A 14,869-nucleotide genomic window follows, 5' to 3' on the forward strand; every position below is an offset into this window, starting at 1 on the left:
AGGGGGATATGCTAATGCCTGAATATAATGACAGGAAAGACTGCATCAGTAGAAAGAATACCCTGGACAATATTTCGGGTGGTGCAGATGACATTGCACCACTTTGTGCTCGGCAAATGGCGTGCAAAGCCAGCGCCTGGACCCATTCCACCCCCAAGAATTCAATCCTACAGCCTCGTTTCCTTCTGAACACCAAGTTGCTCAGCCACTCCAATTAGGCCGCTGTAGCCATGCTCGAGCCACAAATCGACAAAACCCTCCTGTTTGGCTTCGGCAATTTGTTCAGCGGTGAAGGTTTCCTCCTGGGGCCGTTCGACGTAGATCGTCATGAAGCCTGCTTTCTTTGCCGCTTTGAGATCGTACAAATGCGCTGCTACCATACCACACTCACTGGGATCTAAGCCGAACCGCTTGGCTGCTCCATGATACGCTTGGAGGGCGGGCTTATAGGCTCCGAAGTGCTCAGCGCTGGCCACGTTACTAAAGGGCAATGACCCATGTCTCAAAAGATCTTCTAGAAGGGACACATTGCCGTTCGACAACGTACAAGTCTGGAAGCGACGGTTCAACAGCCTGATGCCTTCGACCGAGTCTGACCAAGGCTCGAGGCGATGCCAACAAAGTGCAAGGTCCCACCGCTCTTCATCAGAGAAAATGTCGTGGAGACCGTACTGGTGGAGCAACTGCTGAATGGAACTATAATGATGTTCATCGACCGATACGAACGTCGATGATGGCTGAAAGTCCTTCGTAAACCGGCCATAGGACGCGCGCCATTCTTCCGCAATGGCCTGCCAGTCCTCGGGGCTCATTGCCTGTACCCGTGCGCGGACGTCCGCTGGAAGCTGCTTTCCAGGATCGAGCAGAGCATGCTCAGCCGCTTTCATCAGGGCCCGAGTAACGCAGGAGCGCCATTCCACGACAGTGCCGAAGATGTCAAAGAATAGTACTTTTGGAAGTGGGCTGATCGACATGATGGAATGTATGATTTGACTCGTGTGGCGTACCTATCTACCTGATGTAAGGTTCGGGTGTCACTGTCCGTGTTCCGTATTGCACAACGCCGCTGAAGGTGCCTGTCTGTCGGGACGTAATTTTAGAGCTTTGAATCTTGGCGAATGTGTGTACGGGGTACGGAGGAGATGCGTTCTATAGCGGTACTTCGCGGATCTGTAAGGTATGCACGCTGCGGTGTAGCAGAGAGGATGTCCGAAGGCGCCGAGCGAGCTAAAGCATCAACAACACTTCCTACTGATGATTCCACGGCTCTAGTTGTTTGTCTAACCTATCTAGATATATGAATCCCACAATCCTTGGGCAAAAAATAGAAGAAATTAGCGACGATGAAGTCATGAGGGGAAAGAATGGCGAAGGAGAAGAAAGTGTGTCCCGGCAGAAACATCAGCCAAGAGTTCTGGCGATGCAAAGCATGCAAAACGATCGACTCTCCCTCTCTCATTCTCTCTCATTCTCTCTCCCATAGACCAACCCCCTCCTTTCTCAGCTCTCTACCCCCTCCTCTCTGTGCCGTGTTCGAAAAGTGACGAGACTTTCATTACTTCTATTTGCTGTTCAGAATTCGGATTAGACTCCCGACTGGCTGCTCTAACACGATTGTACAGAGACGGGAGAGGCAAAGAAAGTATTAAATGAGGTTCCCCCAACCCCACAAGCTGCGGTGATCCCTGGATCTATCACATTATCACCATCCATCGCTGCTTCAGGTTAATAGACAGGAAAGTACGGGGTTACGTTTTCACTGGAGGTCCGCGCATCGCTGGCCCTGCATTGAACGTTCACCGTTGGCTGACCAGGGCATCTTTTAGTTATCCTTTCCTGGATAATGACAGCTGCAGCCCGATGATCCTTCAAACGGCGTGATCTTGGTCTGTCTAAGACCGGAGTAGCGACTCTCGTCGACTGTGCCAAGGAGGTCTCTTCGGTCTCCTAGTCTAGCCAGGAAGACACTATCTATGTGATCGCCTCTTTCGGGATGCGTTGTTAGTACTATGATAGTTGATCCTGGTGCTCTCTGGAGCGACGCGACAACATCCGAGACACCAGCCGGACCAGTCCAGACCAACCGCGGATGTTCTCCGGCGAGGTATTAACGAGTCACTACTGGATATTAGGATATTAACACTAGTATTATAGTTATTATTGTATACAACGATTTAATATGGACTGTCTAAGTATGATCCCTGTCTACTTCACACTGCAGCCTGCACAGCCGTTCAGGTAACGCACGGCCGACCTGTCAGGTCCGGTTTACCCCTGAGACGAAGGCCGGAAGGCGCAAATTCCAGTCCGTCTTGCCGCGTGGGTCGCCAAGCTTGAAGCCGGCGCAGACTACAGCCGATTAGACTGCAAGCCAATTGGCTTTGGTACGTAACTGCTCACGTTCTCTTAATTGAGCCAGGGACGAATGTCGGATGCTGATTTGACTGAGCAACACCGGATTGATAACTAGATAGATACTAGCTGGCGACAAGTCCTTTTTGCTCCATTCCTTTACGATCTAACGCACATCATCGCCTTGCGTCACACGGACCGCGCGCGAAAGGTGATCGCAGACGGCAAACATCGATGGTCGCCAAGCCGTTAAATGAATTCGATATGAATACATATCCACCCCAGAGGTCCGTGATGATTTGGTGACAGGAAAGGCGAGTTTACTATAGATCCCGTCCGTTGACGCAGAAGTGATCACGAGGAGACGTTTTCCCTCGCAGGCTGCCAACAGCAAGGAAGTCTGCAAAGGGTCATTCAGTCTCCCCGCCTCCCTGGTATGTAATTTCCGGACTGGAGACACTACCCAAAAGTTGAGCGCCGGGCCGTCTCCCAAGGTGGTCCTGAACCAGGGAACAGGGGAAATGATAAGTGGGGAGCTAAGCTGAACGGAAGCACCCAAGGATCCTTCCCGACTGTTCCTCTCGTGCACCCCTTCTGGTTTGTGTTGGGCTCGGGAATCAACGAGCACAGGTAGTACTGTATGGAGTACAAAGCGCGGAAATTAAACGCCTCCCATGTGATTGTATGTCAGATGCTGTACTAGGTGCCCTTGACAATTGAACCACCAACTTCCGGGACGACCAACTTGATGAAGGAACTCCGAGTCTACTCCGGGTCTGAAAGCAGATCGGGGGTAACAAGCGCTCCATCAGGACGTGACGGGATGGTTTTCCTAAATATAAGTTGCGCAGCTTTTTCTGGGGCTGGTGAAGGGATTCTGAAACATGAAGCACGGGCTTGTTGGAAAATCCATTGGTGGCTTTGAACAAGATGTTCTGAAGCCTCCCGCTCGCCATTCAATCATACGATTGGGGAGATGCAAACTTTCTTCGACGGCTAGTACTCCCATCGTCGCGTCGGCTAGAGTCAGTCCCTGCAGGCTGGCCTCACTTATCCTAGTGACTATTCAACATCCACTGTCAAGACGCTCGCCCGGTATGGCCGATAAATGGCAACGAGGCTACCAATATATCTTGGCCATCGGAGAGAAGTCATATTTAAGGCAAACTCACCAACCAGCAGGCGCAGAATCGAAATCGAGGAGAGGCGACGATCCCATTGAGTCCACCGGTGGACCCGACTAGTGACTGACACGAACTGCCGTCAAGTTCAAGTACTACGGTTTTTAACGACCTTCGCCCGGCAGTCTTTGTGCCGGCCGTGTTTTTTGGTCGACTTCGGTCGCGTTTTAGTCCACCTTAGCTTGGTCTTGTAAGTTTTTGCTTTTTCATTCAATTGGCTTATCTTTCTATTAATGCCAATTTTATTTTTGTTGAATTATTTTTCCTTTTTCCATTTTTCCCTTCCTACTTCGTGCTGGGATTCCCTTGCCCCCTCCCATCGGATACACTTTCATCGGATTCGCAGAAGAAAGTACAAAGTACACGGGGACGATCTTCAGCTTACCATCCTCCTTTTGATTATATTGATTAGTTTTATTATAATTTTTTTTTTCTTTGCCCCCCTCGCTTTTGCTTTCGCGTTTGCCATCCCCTGTTCCCGCGGTGTGCTAGGATCAATGCATGTCGCCTTGTTTCAGATTCGACTCGAGTCCCTTTTCCTTCTGTAGACAGGTATCACTGCCTCTTGTTATTTTTATTACATATTATTATTTTCTGCTCGGCTGCTTTCTTTCATTGGCTATGCTTTTCCACCGACGAGGGTTTGGCTGTTACCAGTCCGCCGGTCACCAGCCATTCATCTGCAATGGCGGCGGCCGATCCGTCGCACTGTCGGACACATCCTCTATCACTTGCCTATTGGATCGGGATCCTCGAGCCCAGCTGTGGCAAGCTCTAGTGGAGCCGCTCGGTGGTTTCTCTCCTCACTAGTCATTGGGTGCGTGGAGTTGGCCTTCGGTTCCCCATCTTCCCCCTAACGAACACCCCTGGACGAAGCTAATGCGCTAGTTTGCTCTGGTTCTGGCAGACAATAACTCCGCTGTCGAATGGGCCTACCTTTATCACTCATTTACTGGGCTAGCTGTCCCCCGCCCGATGTATGGGTCATGGACAAGGTTCTTTCGTGCAAGGCCCAGTTTAGCTCTTGAGCCGGTGTACTCCAAATCACTAGAGGGTGGCCTGGCAAACAATCTCCCCTTTCCCCTCAGATCCTTTGTCTAGACTTCCGCGGCATCTGGCAGGTAATAAAACTAAATATTTTGGGATCCGATTTCGCGACGCTGCTGCTTTCTTGATCGCCCTCCGATCCTGTTTCCCTCCATACATCCTGCCCCCCCCTCCTCCCCATCCCCGCGTCAAGAGAGAGACCTTGACTCAGTTCATACTTCGCTCCCCCTCACTGGCCTCTCTTCCCTAGCACACTCATTTGCATTGACGCGCCTGCAGCCTATGCATTGTGAAGGTGGCAAGCCTTGAAACTCTGATCCGATCGCAGGTAAGTACCATCCTTGTTTATGCATGCCTTATCTGGTCTCCAGCCCTACTTCCAACCGCGTCCCTTGGCGCTCGAAGCAGACACCATGTGCTGATCAGGTCTACCCTTTTGCGCCAGAAAGACTAGTAGCCACGACGCTTCAATAGATTTTGACGGGCGAACGGCTGGCACATTTAGACCTCGGCCAGTCGAGCTGGTCCTTGCTGGGGACGTCGAGGATCACAGCATATGTAAAGCTCATGGAAAGCGCATGACGCGGTACTACAATCTTTGGTTGCTCAGTTGCAATTGAGGGGATGCGTTGAGCTGTCGAACATCCACCGACCTTGGGCATACACACACAATGGCCACTGAGACCGTCTACTCAAGCCCTGCGGCGAGGGCCTTCCCGACGCCGTCTGCAACACCGCAAAGACCTCCTTCGATACACATTCGGGCAGATTCCTCCCCCGGCCTGTCGTCTTCGCCTAATTCCCTACCGATCCTGAATTTCTCGCCCGATGCCCGCAGTGACTATGAGGATACTGCTGACGAGGACAACTTGTCGCCACTAGATCCGCGGCGCTTCACACCTACACTACATGCCTCACTTGTCTCCGAAATTCTTTCTCTGCGGCGAGACGTGGAGGGTAAAGCAAAGGCAATTGATATACTCGAACGGACTCTAGACGAATCACGAACGGAGAACGAAGGTCTCACTGAACGTCTATCCAAGAGCACTAAGGAGTCTCGTTCGCTCAAGCATCAATTGCAGCTGCTGGAAGGTGGATCTTCGTCCGCCCTCACTGAGCTAGCACGAGAGCGTGATGAAGCCCTAGAAAACATTACAGATGTCCGTAAGAAGCTAGAACAAGCCCAGAAGAAGGCACGAAGCCGTGAAGAGGAGGTAGAGAGAACGGCACAGCTTTGGAACCGAGACAAAGATGCTTGGGAAGGCGAACGGAGAAACTTGGAACGAAAAGTGCATGTGGTGGAAGGGCGCCTGAAGGTCGTGTTGAGTGAGGTAGCCGCTGCTCAAGCAGCTGGCTCATTTCACTCAGCCCAGAATTTCGATGACTCTGGGCGTGATCGGACCGCAACATTGGTAGAAGTCGGGAAAGACAGCGACTCTGCAAGTGTTGACTCAAGAAGCAGTCAAGGGCATCGTCGGACCAGTGTCACAAGTGTGAGTGCTGACAGCGTCGATGAGACTGACTATCACAACGTGCGGTACTCCGTCGCGAGTGTAGCCACCGCCCATGGTCTTAAGAGCGAGGGGCTGAGCTTGGCTCAAGAACTGGCATTTGACGAGGAAGACGAGTTCGAGTCCTTTGAAACCGATTTTGTACCAGAGTCGCCCGAGGCACTTCCAGAAGAACGGCCGGCTTCCGTTCACTCGCAGTTTTCTTGCACAATGAGCATGGGTGCAAAGGCGAGGAAAATCCTCGGTCTTTCTCTGACCAGTGCAGATGGCCATGGGTTCAAGGCTGATGGGGGCTCAGAGCCCAGTAGCCCTTTGAAAATGACCACGACACCCTATGTGTACTGCGACGCAGGCATCCAGTATTCGCCTCCCCCGTCGCCCGTGTCACCATCAAAACCTGAACTACCGTCCGTGGAGCAGACTGCAGAGCGCCGTGATAGCAAAATTGCGAATCACTATCAAGGTAAAGATAGTGGCACATCGGCGCTTACAATTGATATGGTATCGGCTTCCTGTCAAACTGTCGAAGACCTTCCCACTCCCCCATGGACTCCTAAGTTGGACGAGACACCGCAGCCCGCCCCAGAGGTGACCCCGATGGTGTCTGTGTCGGTACAGACGGTGCAAACTCCTGTTGCACAGACAAATGACAAGGGAGTCAGTGCCTCGCCAAACGACATGGAGTCGCCCGAAATTGATATCCCAATGATCGCCATACACCCGCCACACTCGGAGCCCCCTTCGCCCCGAGGGAGCGTGGTTCTTCCACCCCAAACTAAGAGCGTTTCCTGCCAGGCTAACTTCACTCCGAGCATCGACAGTCGAACCATTGGCATCCAGACAGAAGAGATTCGGATTGATCAAAGGCCTGTCAAGTTACCAGCCAGTCTACTCCCATCAGCGATACCCGACCTCCCACTGGGCGAAAATGCCCAGGATCCTCCTATCCAGCCCTATCATGCCCCTCCTCCAAGATCAAAGAGACGGGAGAGCAAAGCATCTGTACGCACCAAGCCAGCCGAGCCAGTGCAAGCCTATCCGGGAAACAATGACAACGGCCCGCTGGCTGAGGGGTCCAAGTCAGAACACAAGCGGCCTCTACGATCGAGTAGCCTCTTTGCTGGTTTCGATCAAGCGAGTGATGAAGAGACCCCTGTGCAGCCCAAGGACGTTTTCACCGACGATGATTTCTTGAACCGGCCATTTGCGTCGTATACCTTGAAGAGAGGAAAGCTCGTCTCTACGCACGGACGTCCTAGCTTGGACGAGTCTCCTCTTCCGGAAATTGACGAGCATCTACGAGAAGCCGAGGCTGATTTGGCAGAAGCATCGATTGACCCAGGCTCAAAGGAGGTAGTTGGACCATCTTCGTGGACTCAGCGATTCGGCATTGGAGCTTCTGGGGCAAGGCAGCAGGATATCCGTAAAACAGCCATGATCTCCAACGGGGCAGCAGCACATCGGATACCTCGCGAGCGGAGCCCCAGCGAGCCGAGTATGGAGAGTGGTAATGGTGCTCATGGCATTGCACCTCCCATTCCTGTGCCGATGCGGTTCAGTTCCAGGAAATTCCCCGGCGGCAGCGACGGACGGCAGAGTCCAACACCGTCCAATCCTCGCAACTTCTCGGATCGAGGAAGACCGTCTATTGTTCGACGCCCGACCCTGCGCAGAGTTCGGTCTGCGGCTGCCATGTCGCATGTAGATCCGCATGACCGTCCCGGAAGCCGCTCGTCGCCAACCATGTCCTCATCGTCCTGTGGGCCAGACAGTCCCCAGCATCCACCCCTTCCCTACGACGACATCACTGCGCCTCCAGGTAAACGAGCTGCCCAAAGGGGATCGATTCGCCCACCGACAGCGTCTCGCCCCTTTGCGCACGGACGGCAGGACTCTACAGCCACCATTGTCCAACCCACAAGCGTTGTTGACGCGATTGCACAGACAATGGTCGGGGAGTGGATGTACAAGTACATCCGGAGACGGAGGTCGTTTGGGGGTGTCGGCGAGCCGAAGGAGAACTGGGATGGGCGGAATGCAGAAGAGGTATCTGCAAATATTACCAACAGCGGCGCAAGACACAAGCGATGGGTCTGGCTGGCGCCGTATGAGCGGGCAGTTATGTGGAGCAGCAAACAACCGACCAGCGGGCCAGCCCTGTTGGGTAAGAGCGGTAGGAAATGTAAGTCAACCTCTGCGTATTATTATCTAACCTTGGTTTATTCATACTGACCCTAATCTAGTGGTTATCCAATCTGTCCTTGATGTGAAGGATGACAATCCGCTGCCTAAAAGCTTCAACCCTCAAAACCAATTCAATCGGTCGATTCTGATCTTAACACCTCAGCGTGCCCTCAAGTTCACTGCCTCCAGCATTGAGCGGCACTATGTCTGGCTGACTGCACTGTCATTCCTGAGTCACTCTTCCATGGGTCTCCATGACCTGGATTCCCTACCTCCAGTCCCACAGGAGGAACTCGCATCACCCACCCACGCGGCCACGCTGCGCCGTAATCCAATCCGGGACTCTATCCGAATCGCCAAGGGCCGCCCACGCCCGCGACCCAAGGGAAAACGATCCCTTCTCAGTCAACCGGAGCCTGTGCCTGAACTACCGCCTGCATTAGAAGCCGCCGAGTCGATGGATGCTGCAGACCCGCCGACAGTGCCACGGTTCTCGAATCATGCGCGTAAGCGCAGCAACACTTCTCCCCGCATGCCGATCATCCGCAGCTTCTCAAGCCAGGCTACCATGCCCTCAGCGACGTCGACGCGCGGCTCCTCAGACACTTACGGTCCTGTAGTGCCATACGCCAACGGCAGCCTGGCCAGCGTCAGTCGTCGCACGTCCGAAACCAGTGTGCGGACGGGTAACTTCTTCGACGCCATTGGCACGGTCCGCATGGAGGCGTTCATCGACCAAACAAATGGATACAAGGGCCCGCGGTCTGCGCGACACAGTCGAAAGGGGTCGAGCGCCTGGAGCGCAAACCAAGAGCTGGACTCGCCATACGCAGAGGGCCGCGGGCATCTCCGGCATGATCCGTTCGGAGAATTCTGAAAGGGCAGGCCCAAACTAGAACATATTCCAAGCCCACATGATTTATAAGTGGATGCTATAGTTATCTGTATTTTGGATTTATCAAGGCACTTTGGACCAAGTGCGCGCCGGCTATGGATACCACACTTTGCTCGTTCGTTATATTGGCGGGAATAGTATTTAGCTAGTTAATTAGCTATTGTTTAATGTTATTAGTAATAGACGGTCTAAGACTGTTTGAACCATGAGCAGTCTCCCCCTCCAAGCAGCAGCAGCATCACCCCGACATCTAAAGTGTATATGTGTGACCGAACTTCAACAGCAAAGATCCCCATTCCAACAAGACAAATAGACAATAAACCCCCGTATCTCACAACTTCGCCGTCTCCTTAACCTCCCCAATCTTCAACTTGGGCGTATACTTCTTCAGCACGCCCTCATTGTGATACTACAACAAGAAGAAGAACATATGATGTTAGCATCTGCAGTATCCCAACATAATCCCAAGCCTGAAAGCAAATCCAGGCAAAAAAAACTAAAAGGATAAAATAAAACAGAAAAAGCAGCTATCAAGAACAGCAACACGCAACCCAGACAAAAGAGACAAGATAAAGACAGAGAAGGGAGGGACTAAATAAGAAAGAAAGAGATCCAAACACACCTTCCAAAACTGCTTCGAAGCATCCTTGCCCGCTACCCTTTTCAAGATCTTCGCGCCACCGGGATGCTCATCGACGAACTTGGTGACGTCGTAGACGCTGTTGTCGATGATGATGTACATTCCCTTGTCGGGATTGTTGTGCGCGGATACGTCGGCCGGGGTGAATGTTTGGGACATTTTTTTAGCCTTTTTTTTTTCTCTCTTTTCGCTATTACTTTGTAGTATCCTTTGGTTTGGTTTGGTAGTTTTGTGGGAGGACAAATGTGGTGGTAGTAGTGGATGTTGAATAGCGGTGATTGTTGGTAGAATGGGTGGATAGTCTGGAATCTGGAATCCGGGGTCGGAAAGTTGGGTGGTTTAAGTTGGCGGCGCGGGCGGAGGTGATGCGAAGATGCCGAGGTTGGTTTGGGGGGAAAAGCCGCGGTCGGTTTGTCGCGTGTTGCAATCCGCGGGTTGTGATTGGGTCACGGCTGTGCACTGCGAGTATTGCGGGAATTAGTACCTTACTACTATGAGACCATAGGATAGATACTTAAGATGGCAAGTAGATGTACATGCATGCATACATACATTATAGTTTGCTAGCTGTTCATTTGGTATCAACATATAAAGAATAGTTCTACTATATTCTCTCGCATCCTCAATTCCGACTCTTTTCGCCCGCCGCGCCTTGCCCCTTCGCCATCTTCTTCTCCAACCCCAGCGTTTCCAGATCCTTCTTCTTGTAATAGTGTGGCGCCACCTCGACCAGCCACTCTGCCTGCAATGGCATGTTGCTACGCATGTACTCCTTGCTGGTCAGCACCAGCTCGAAGTAAATCACCCACCGCGGGTTGACTTCAAACAGCGTGCTGGATGGGTGGAGATACACCGTCTGTCCATTCTTCACTGTGCGATAGCTGTCGCCACCGCGCTGCAGTCGCGCCGCGTTGGGGAAGAATCCGGCCGTAATGGCCTTCTGGATCGGCTGCAGATTGTTGGAGCCACAAGTGCTCACGGACACCTCGACTCGATCGCATAGCTTCGCGAGCTGGTCGCGGACATCGCGCGCCCGTGTCAGACTCCGTTGCTGGAGGAAGTTCTCCTTGGCCCAGACATAGCTGAAGTCGGAGTCAACCCATTGGTTCCAGATATTGAGCAACGTGAGATGATCGCCGCCATCTTTGATGGTAAAGCGATTCCGCGCGCTGTCCGCGTGGATCTTCTTGTCCTTGGGTCGGAAGAAGAGCGCACTCGCCTCACCCAACATCGACACGATGGACAGCACTTCTTCCACGCAGCCGTACTTGTCGGCTGCTAGAATCGCCTTGGCCAGCATGGGATCTGTTGGGAACTCGGCCATCTGTCGCCCGATCTTGGTCAGCTCGCCTCGATCGTTCAGCGCCCCCAACGCATATAGCTGCTCCAGGGCACGAATGATTGTCTCTGCCGGAGGAGGGTCCATGAAGTCGAAGTCCAACAGCTGGTCAATTCCCAGGGACTTCAGCATCAAAATGACACTGCTCAGGTTGGTCCGTTGGATCTCGGGCGTTGTGCTTTCCTCCAACTCATTGTAGTAAGCCCACTTAGTATAGAGTCGGAAACACTTGCCCGGGCCGACACGTCCAGCACGACCGGCTCTTTGGTTAGCGGAAGCTCGCGAGCAAGGAGTTACAACTAAACTTTCCATACCCGTCCGCGGGTTGAAGACATTCTCCTTGACAAATCCTGGGTCAATAACGTAGACAATGCCGTCGATAGTCAAACTGGTTTCAGCAATGTTCGTTGCCAGCACAACCTTCCGTGCCTTTGGCGGCGTCGGTTCGAAGATCTTAGTCTGTAGCTCAGACGGAAGGTTGGCGTAAATTGGACATATAATCATTTCGGGTATCTTGTTCCCTAATTTTCGCGATGTTTCCTGGAGACTCTGTTCCGCCGCCTCAATCTCTTCTTGACCTGTCAAGAAGACGAGGATATCTCCAGGACCCTGAGTGACATGAATTTGGAAGACCGTCGTGATGGCCGCAGCCAGGTAATTCGCTTCCGGCTGAGATGTGTAGTGGATATCAACAGGGTACCGCCGGCCGGGGATGTTGAAGATCGGAGCGTCGTCGAAATACTGCTGGAACTTCTGAGCATCCATCGTGGCGGAGGAGATCAGCAATTTGAGATCTGGCCGTGCCTTGGCAATATCCTTCAAGAGACCACAGGCAATATCCGTGGGCACTGTTCGCTCGTGCGCCTCATCAATCATCAATGCAGAGTACTGGCCGAGATCGGGCTCCGTCAAAAGCTCACGCAGCAACATACCATCCGTCATGTACTTAAGCACGGTCTTGTCGCTGGTGTTGTCCTCGAATCGAATGGCATAGCCAACCTCGTTCCCCAGCTTCACTCCCATCTCTTCCGCCACTCGAGAAGCCACACTCATGGCAGCAACTCGACGCGGTTGTGTACATCCGACCTTCATGCCGCCCTTGGTGAATCCAGCCTCATGAAGGTACTGCGGAATCTGCGTCGTCTTACCAGAACCAGTCTCTCCTACGATAATCAAAACTTGGTGGTCGTGCACTGCCTGAATGATCTGATCTCGGAATTGGTAGATGGGCAGGCTCTTCCGCGTGTCCTCCATCGACTGTGCCTTCTTCTCGGCCGCATCAATCTGCTCTTGAAGCCTGCGCTGCTCCTGCGTCATAGGCTTTCGAGTGCCTTCCATCTTGGCGTCCACAACGAAGTTGATCTTCTGCGAATCATCAAACACGTACTCATAATCGCCCTCGTCAACGAATTCGGCCCGGTTGATCTGTGCCTTAGCCTTGGCTGTCTGCTCCATCTCCCATTCTTCGTGCTCCGTAATGAACCGCTCCTGACCAGCGTCATCGCGATCCACATAACGCTTGTAGAGCGCGTCTTCCTTCTTCTTCCGATCGATTTTGCCCTTCTCTGTGATATAGTCCTCGGGCATCATATAACCATCGCGATAATCATCAATCCGCAACCGCTCCTCCGCAATCCGCAGAACTTCTCGGTTACGCGCGAACTCCTCCTTCTCCTTGCGGGTCAAATGGGGATTATCACGCAACTCTGCCGTCTCCTCGGCGACCTGTCTGCGCAAGAGGGCCAAGCGCTCCGTCTCACGTTTCTTCAAATACTCCTGTCGCGAGCGCATCCTTAAGTCAGGCATGACAGCCGCCCGCGCAGACGCATCATCCGCCAATGCTCGTCGCCGCGCAGCCTCACCAGACCTTGTCCGATCCTCGACGATCTTCTTCGTCTTGCTATCATCCTTCTTAGCAAGGCGTTTCGCGAACTCATCTCGCTCCTCCAGGTCGCGTTTCCGGTCTTGTTCCTTCTTCGTCTCTGGATCCAATTCTTCAGAGGCATTCGACCGCGGCGACGCCGACCCATCCTCCAACCGAGTCCGTTTGGAAGGCGACTCCTCAAATTCACCCGTCTGCTCCTCATCCTCGTATAGCTCATCTTCAGGTATCTCCTCATCTCCCCAGCGATCATCAAAGTCATCGGCATTCCGTCGCCGTACCTTCTTCGTGCGGGGCCGGTCGCGAGATTCCTCTTCCCGACTGCGATCGCGTTTGCGGCTATCATCCTTCTCCCAGCGGCTGCGACCGCTCTCGCTGTCCTTGCCGCTTCTTCCAGTACTCCGATCTTTATCTCTGCGTCGCCGTCTGTCCCGTTCGGCCTCGACGTTCGCAGGGCCTAGTGACCCCCGGGCCTCGGGTACGTCATCATCCTCCATCTCCAGCAGTCGGTATTTCTTCTTTGATGAAGCAGCATCACTGCGCTCTTTGGTTGCTACATTGGCACTAGTAGCGCTGGACCCGGCCCTTACCCCAACCCGTTTGTAAAGTTCGCCGCAAAACGAACCAATGTCATCGGAGCTACCGTCCAGAAAAGGGAGCAGCTTGTCTTGCAAAGCAGAAGCTGACTTGGCGGAACTGGCGGTGGCAAGCACGAAGTCGACGACGGTAGGGTCCGACGCGTTCGTAAGGCGGAGGAGAGAATCCGACACGAATGTTCGATGATCCATGTTGTGAGGGTGAGTTTTCTCGAGGTTGCACAGCCGAAGTAAGATAAAATCGCAGATACTGGTAGGTCCTGGAAGAGCTTTATGATAGCAAAGTCTAAGACTTTAGCATTCGGTGGTGAGAAACTTCCAGTTCGAATACTTCAGTGATGGGGCTTTAAACCGAGCCGCACATCGTCGCCGCGTTATTGAGAATAAGGCCAACAACAACAAGGGGATGGTAATTATCCAATGGATTTAATATAGAATCGGCGACTTGTTATTGTAAAGTCGGCCGTAGCCGTTGTTAGAGAAAAGCTCGGGACACAAAGGCGTTGGAGAGGGTCGGGGAGACGCAGGCAAGATGGAGGTCGCGGCGAGGAACTGCAAGAACGCCGCGGCGGGCGCCAAGACCGAATTTAGGTCGGCCAGTGGCGAGCCTCCGACGAAGGTGCTCCAACTCTCTCTACCTTTTTGCATACAAAAGTATACGCTATTCGGATGGTTTTAATTTATTCACGCGATACTCAATTGGGTGTTTTGCTTCGTCCAATTCAAATGTACATTTCAATATCTAATTCACAAGCATTATCCTGTTCTCAAGCCGGCTTGATCACGTCGAGGCGGTTTCTCGTCTGCCAAGGACACATAGAATGGAGTAGTGAGGACAATAGGAGAAGGCAAAAGCACGCGGGGAGGGAAAAAGGTATATCGAATCAAGTGAACACAATGTCGAAGAGAAAATGGCGCACACGCCAAGAATATTTAATACATAGACATCTAGAAATAGGGTAGTAGAGGCCATCAAACGCCCAAAGTGCACGAGCAAGAACTACTCCAGTGCTCTCGAGTCACTCCAACAAAGGAAATGAAGCATCAATAAAACAAAAGTGGTGAAAAGAAGAAGTGTAGTGGGAATCAAGAGCGGAAAAGCAAAGACAGATGGCAGGCATAGGATTATAGACATGTCGCCTCGGTCATCCTGCGTCACGAGGTTTTCAACCTGCAGTGAAGACATAGGTACATGAAGGGAAGGAACCGCGATAGGGAGGTAGAAAGAGAACAAAAAGGAAC

At 52.5% G+C, this 14,869-nt stretch overlaps 4 protein-coding genes across 4 annotated transcripts; 1 reads left to right on the forward strand and 3 right to left on the reverse strand.

Moving 5' to 3' along the window:
- Positions 1 to 167: 167 nt before the first annotated feature.
- On the reverse strand, positions 168 to 974 carry AtWU_01859 (haloacid dehalogenase, type II; the record flags this gene model as incomplete). Its single annotated transcript, XM_035496973.1, has 1 exon — positions 168 to 974. The coding sequence occupies one exon, from the start codon at positions 972 to 974 to the stop codon at positions 168 to 170; it is 807 nt and encodes a 268-aa protein (XP_035352866.1).
- Positions 975 to 5,251: 4,277 nt separating this feature from the next.
- Positions 5,252 to 9,152, forward strand: AtWU_01860 (putative nuclear migration protein; the record flags this gene model as incomplete). Its single annotated transcript, XM_035496974.1, has 2 exons — positions 5,252 to 8,273; positions 8,335 to 9,152. The coding sequence occupies 2 exons, from the start codon at positions 5,252 to 5,254 to the stop codon at positions 9,150 to 9,152; spliced, it is 3,840 nt and encodes a 1,279-aa protein (XP_035352867.1).
- A 349-nt stretch (positions 9,153 to 9,501) lies between these two features.
- Positions 9,502 to 9,969, reverse strand: AtWU_01861 (cytochrome b5-like heme/steroid binding domain-containing protein; the record flags this gene model as incomplete). The annotated part of the gene is made up of 2 exons (XM_035496975.1): positions 9,502 to 9,579; positions 9,793 to 9,969. The coding sequence occupies 2 exons, from the start codon at positions 9,967 to 9,969 to the stop codon at positions 9,502 to 9,504; spliced, it is 255 nt and encodes an 84-aa protein (XP_035352868.1).
- A 463-nt stretch (positions 9,970 to 10,432) lies between these two features.
- On the reverse strand, positions 10,433 to 13,819 carry AtWU_01862 (putative mRNA splicing factor RNA helicase (Cdc28); the record flags this gene model as incomplete). Its single annotated transcript, XM_035496976.1, has 1 exon — positions 10,433 to 13,819. One exon carries the CDS (start codon positions 13,817 to 13,819, stop codon positions 10,433 to 10,435), a length of 3,387 nt encoding a protein of 1,128 aa, XP_035352869.1.
- Between the last annotated feature and the right edge of the window lie 1,050 nt (positions 13,820 to 14,869).

Source organism: Aspergillus tubingensis, assembly GCF_013340325.1.
Source record: "Aspergillus tubingensis WU-2223L DNA, scaffold_3, whole genome shotgun sequence".
Lineage (NCBI taxonomy): Eukaryota > Fungi > Ascomycota > Eurotiomycetes > Eurotiales > Aspergillaceae > Aspergillus > Aspergillus tubingensis.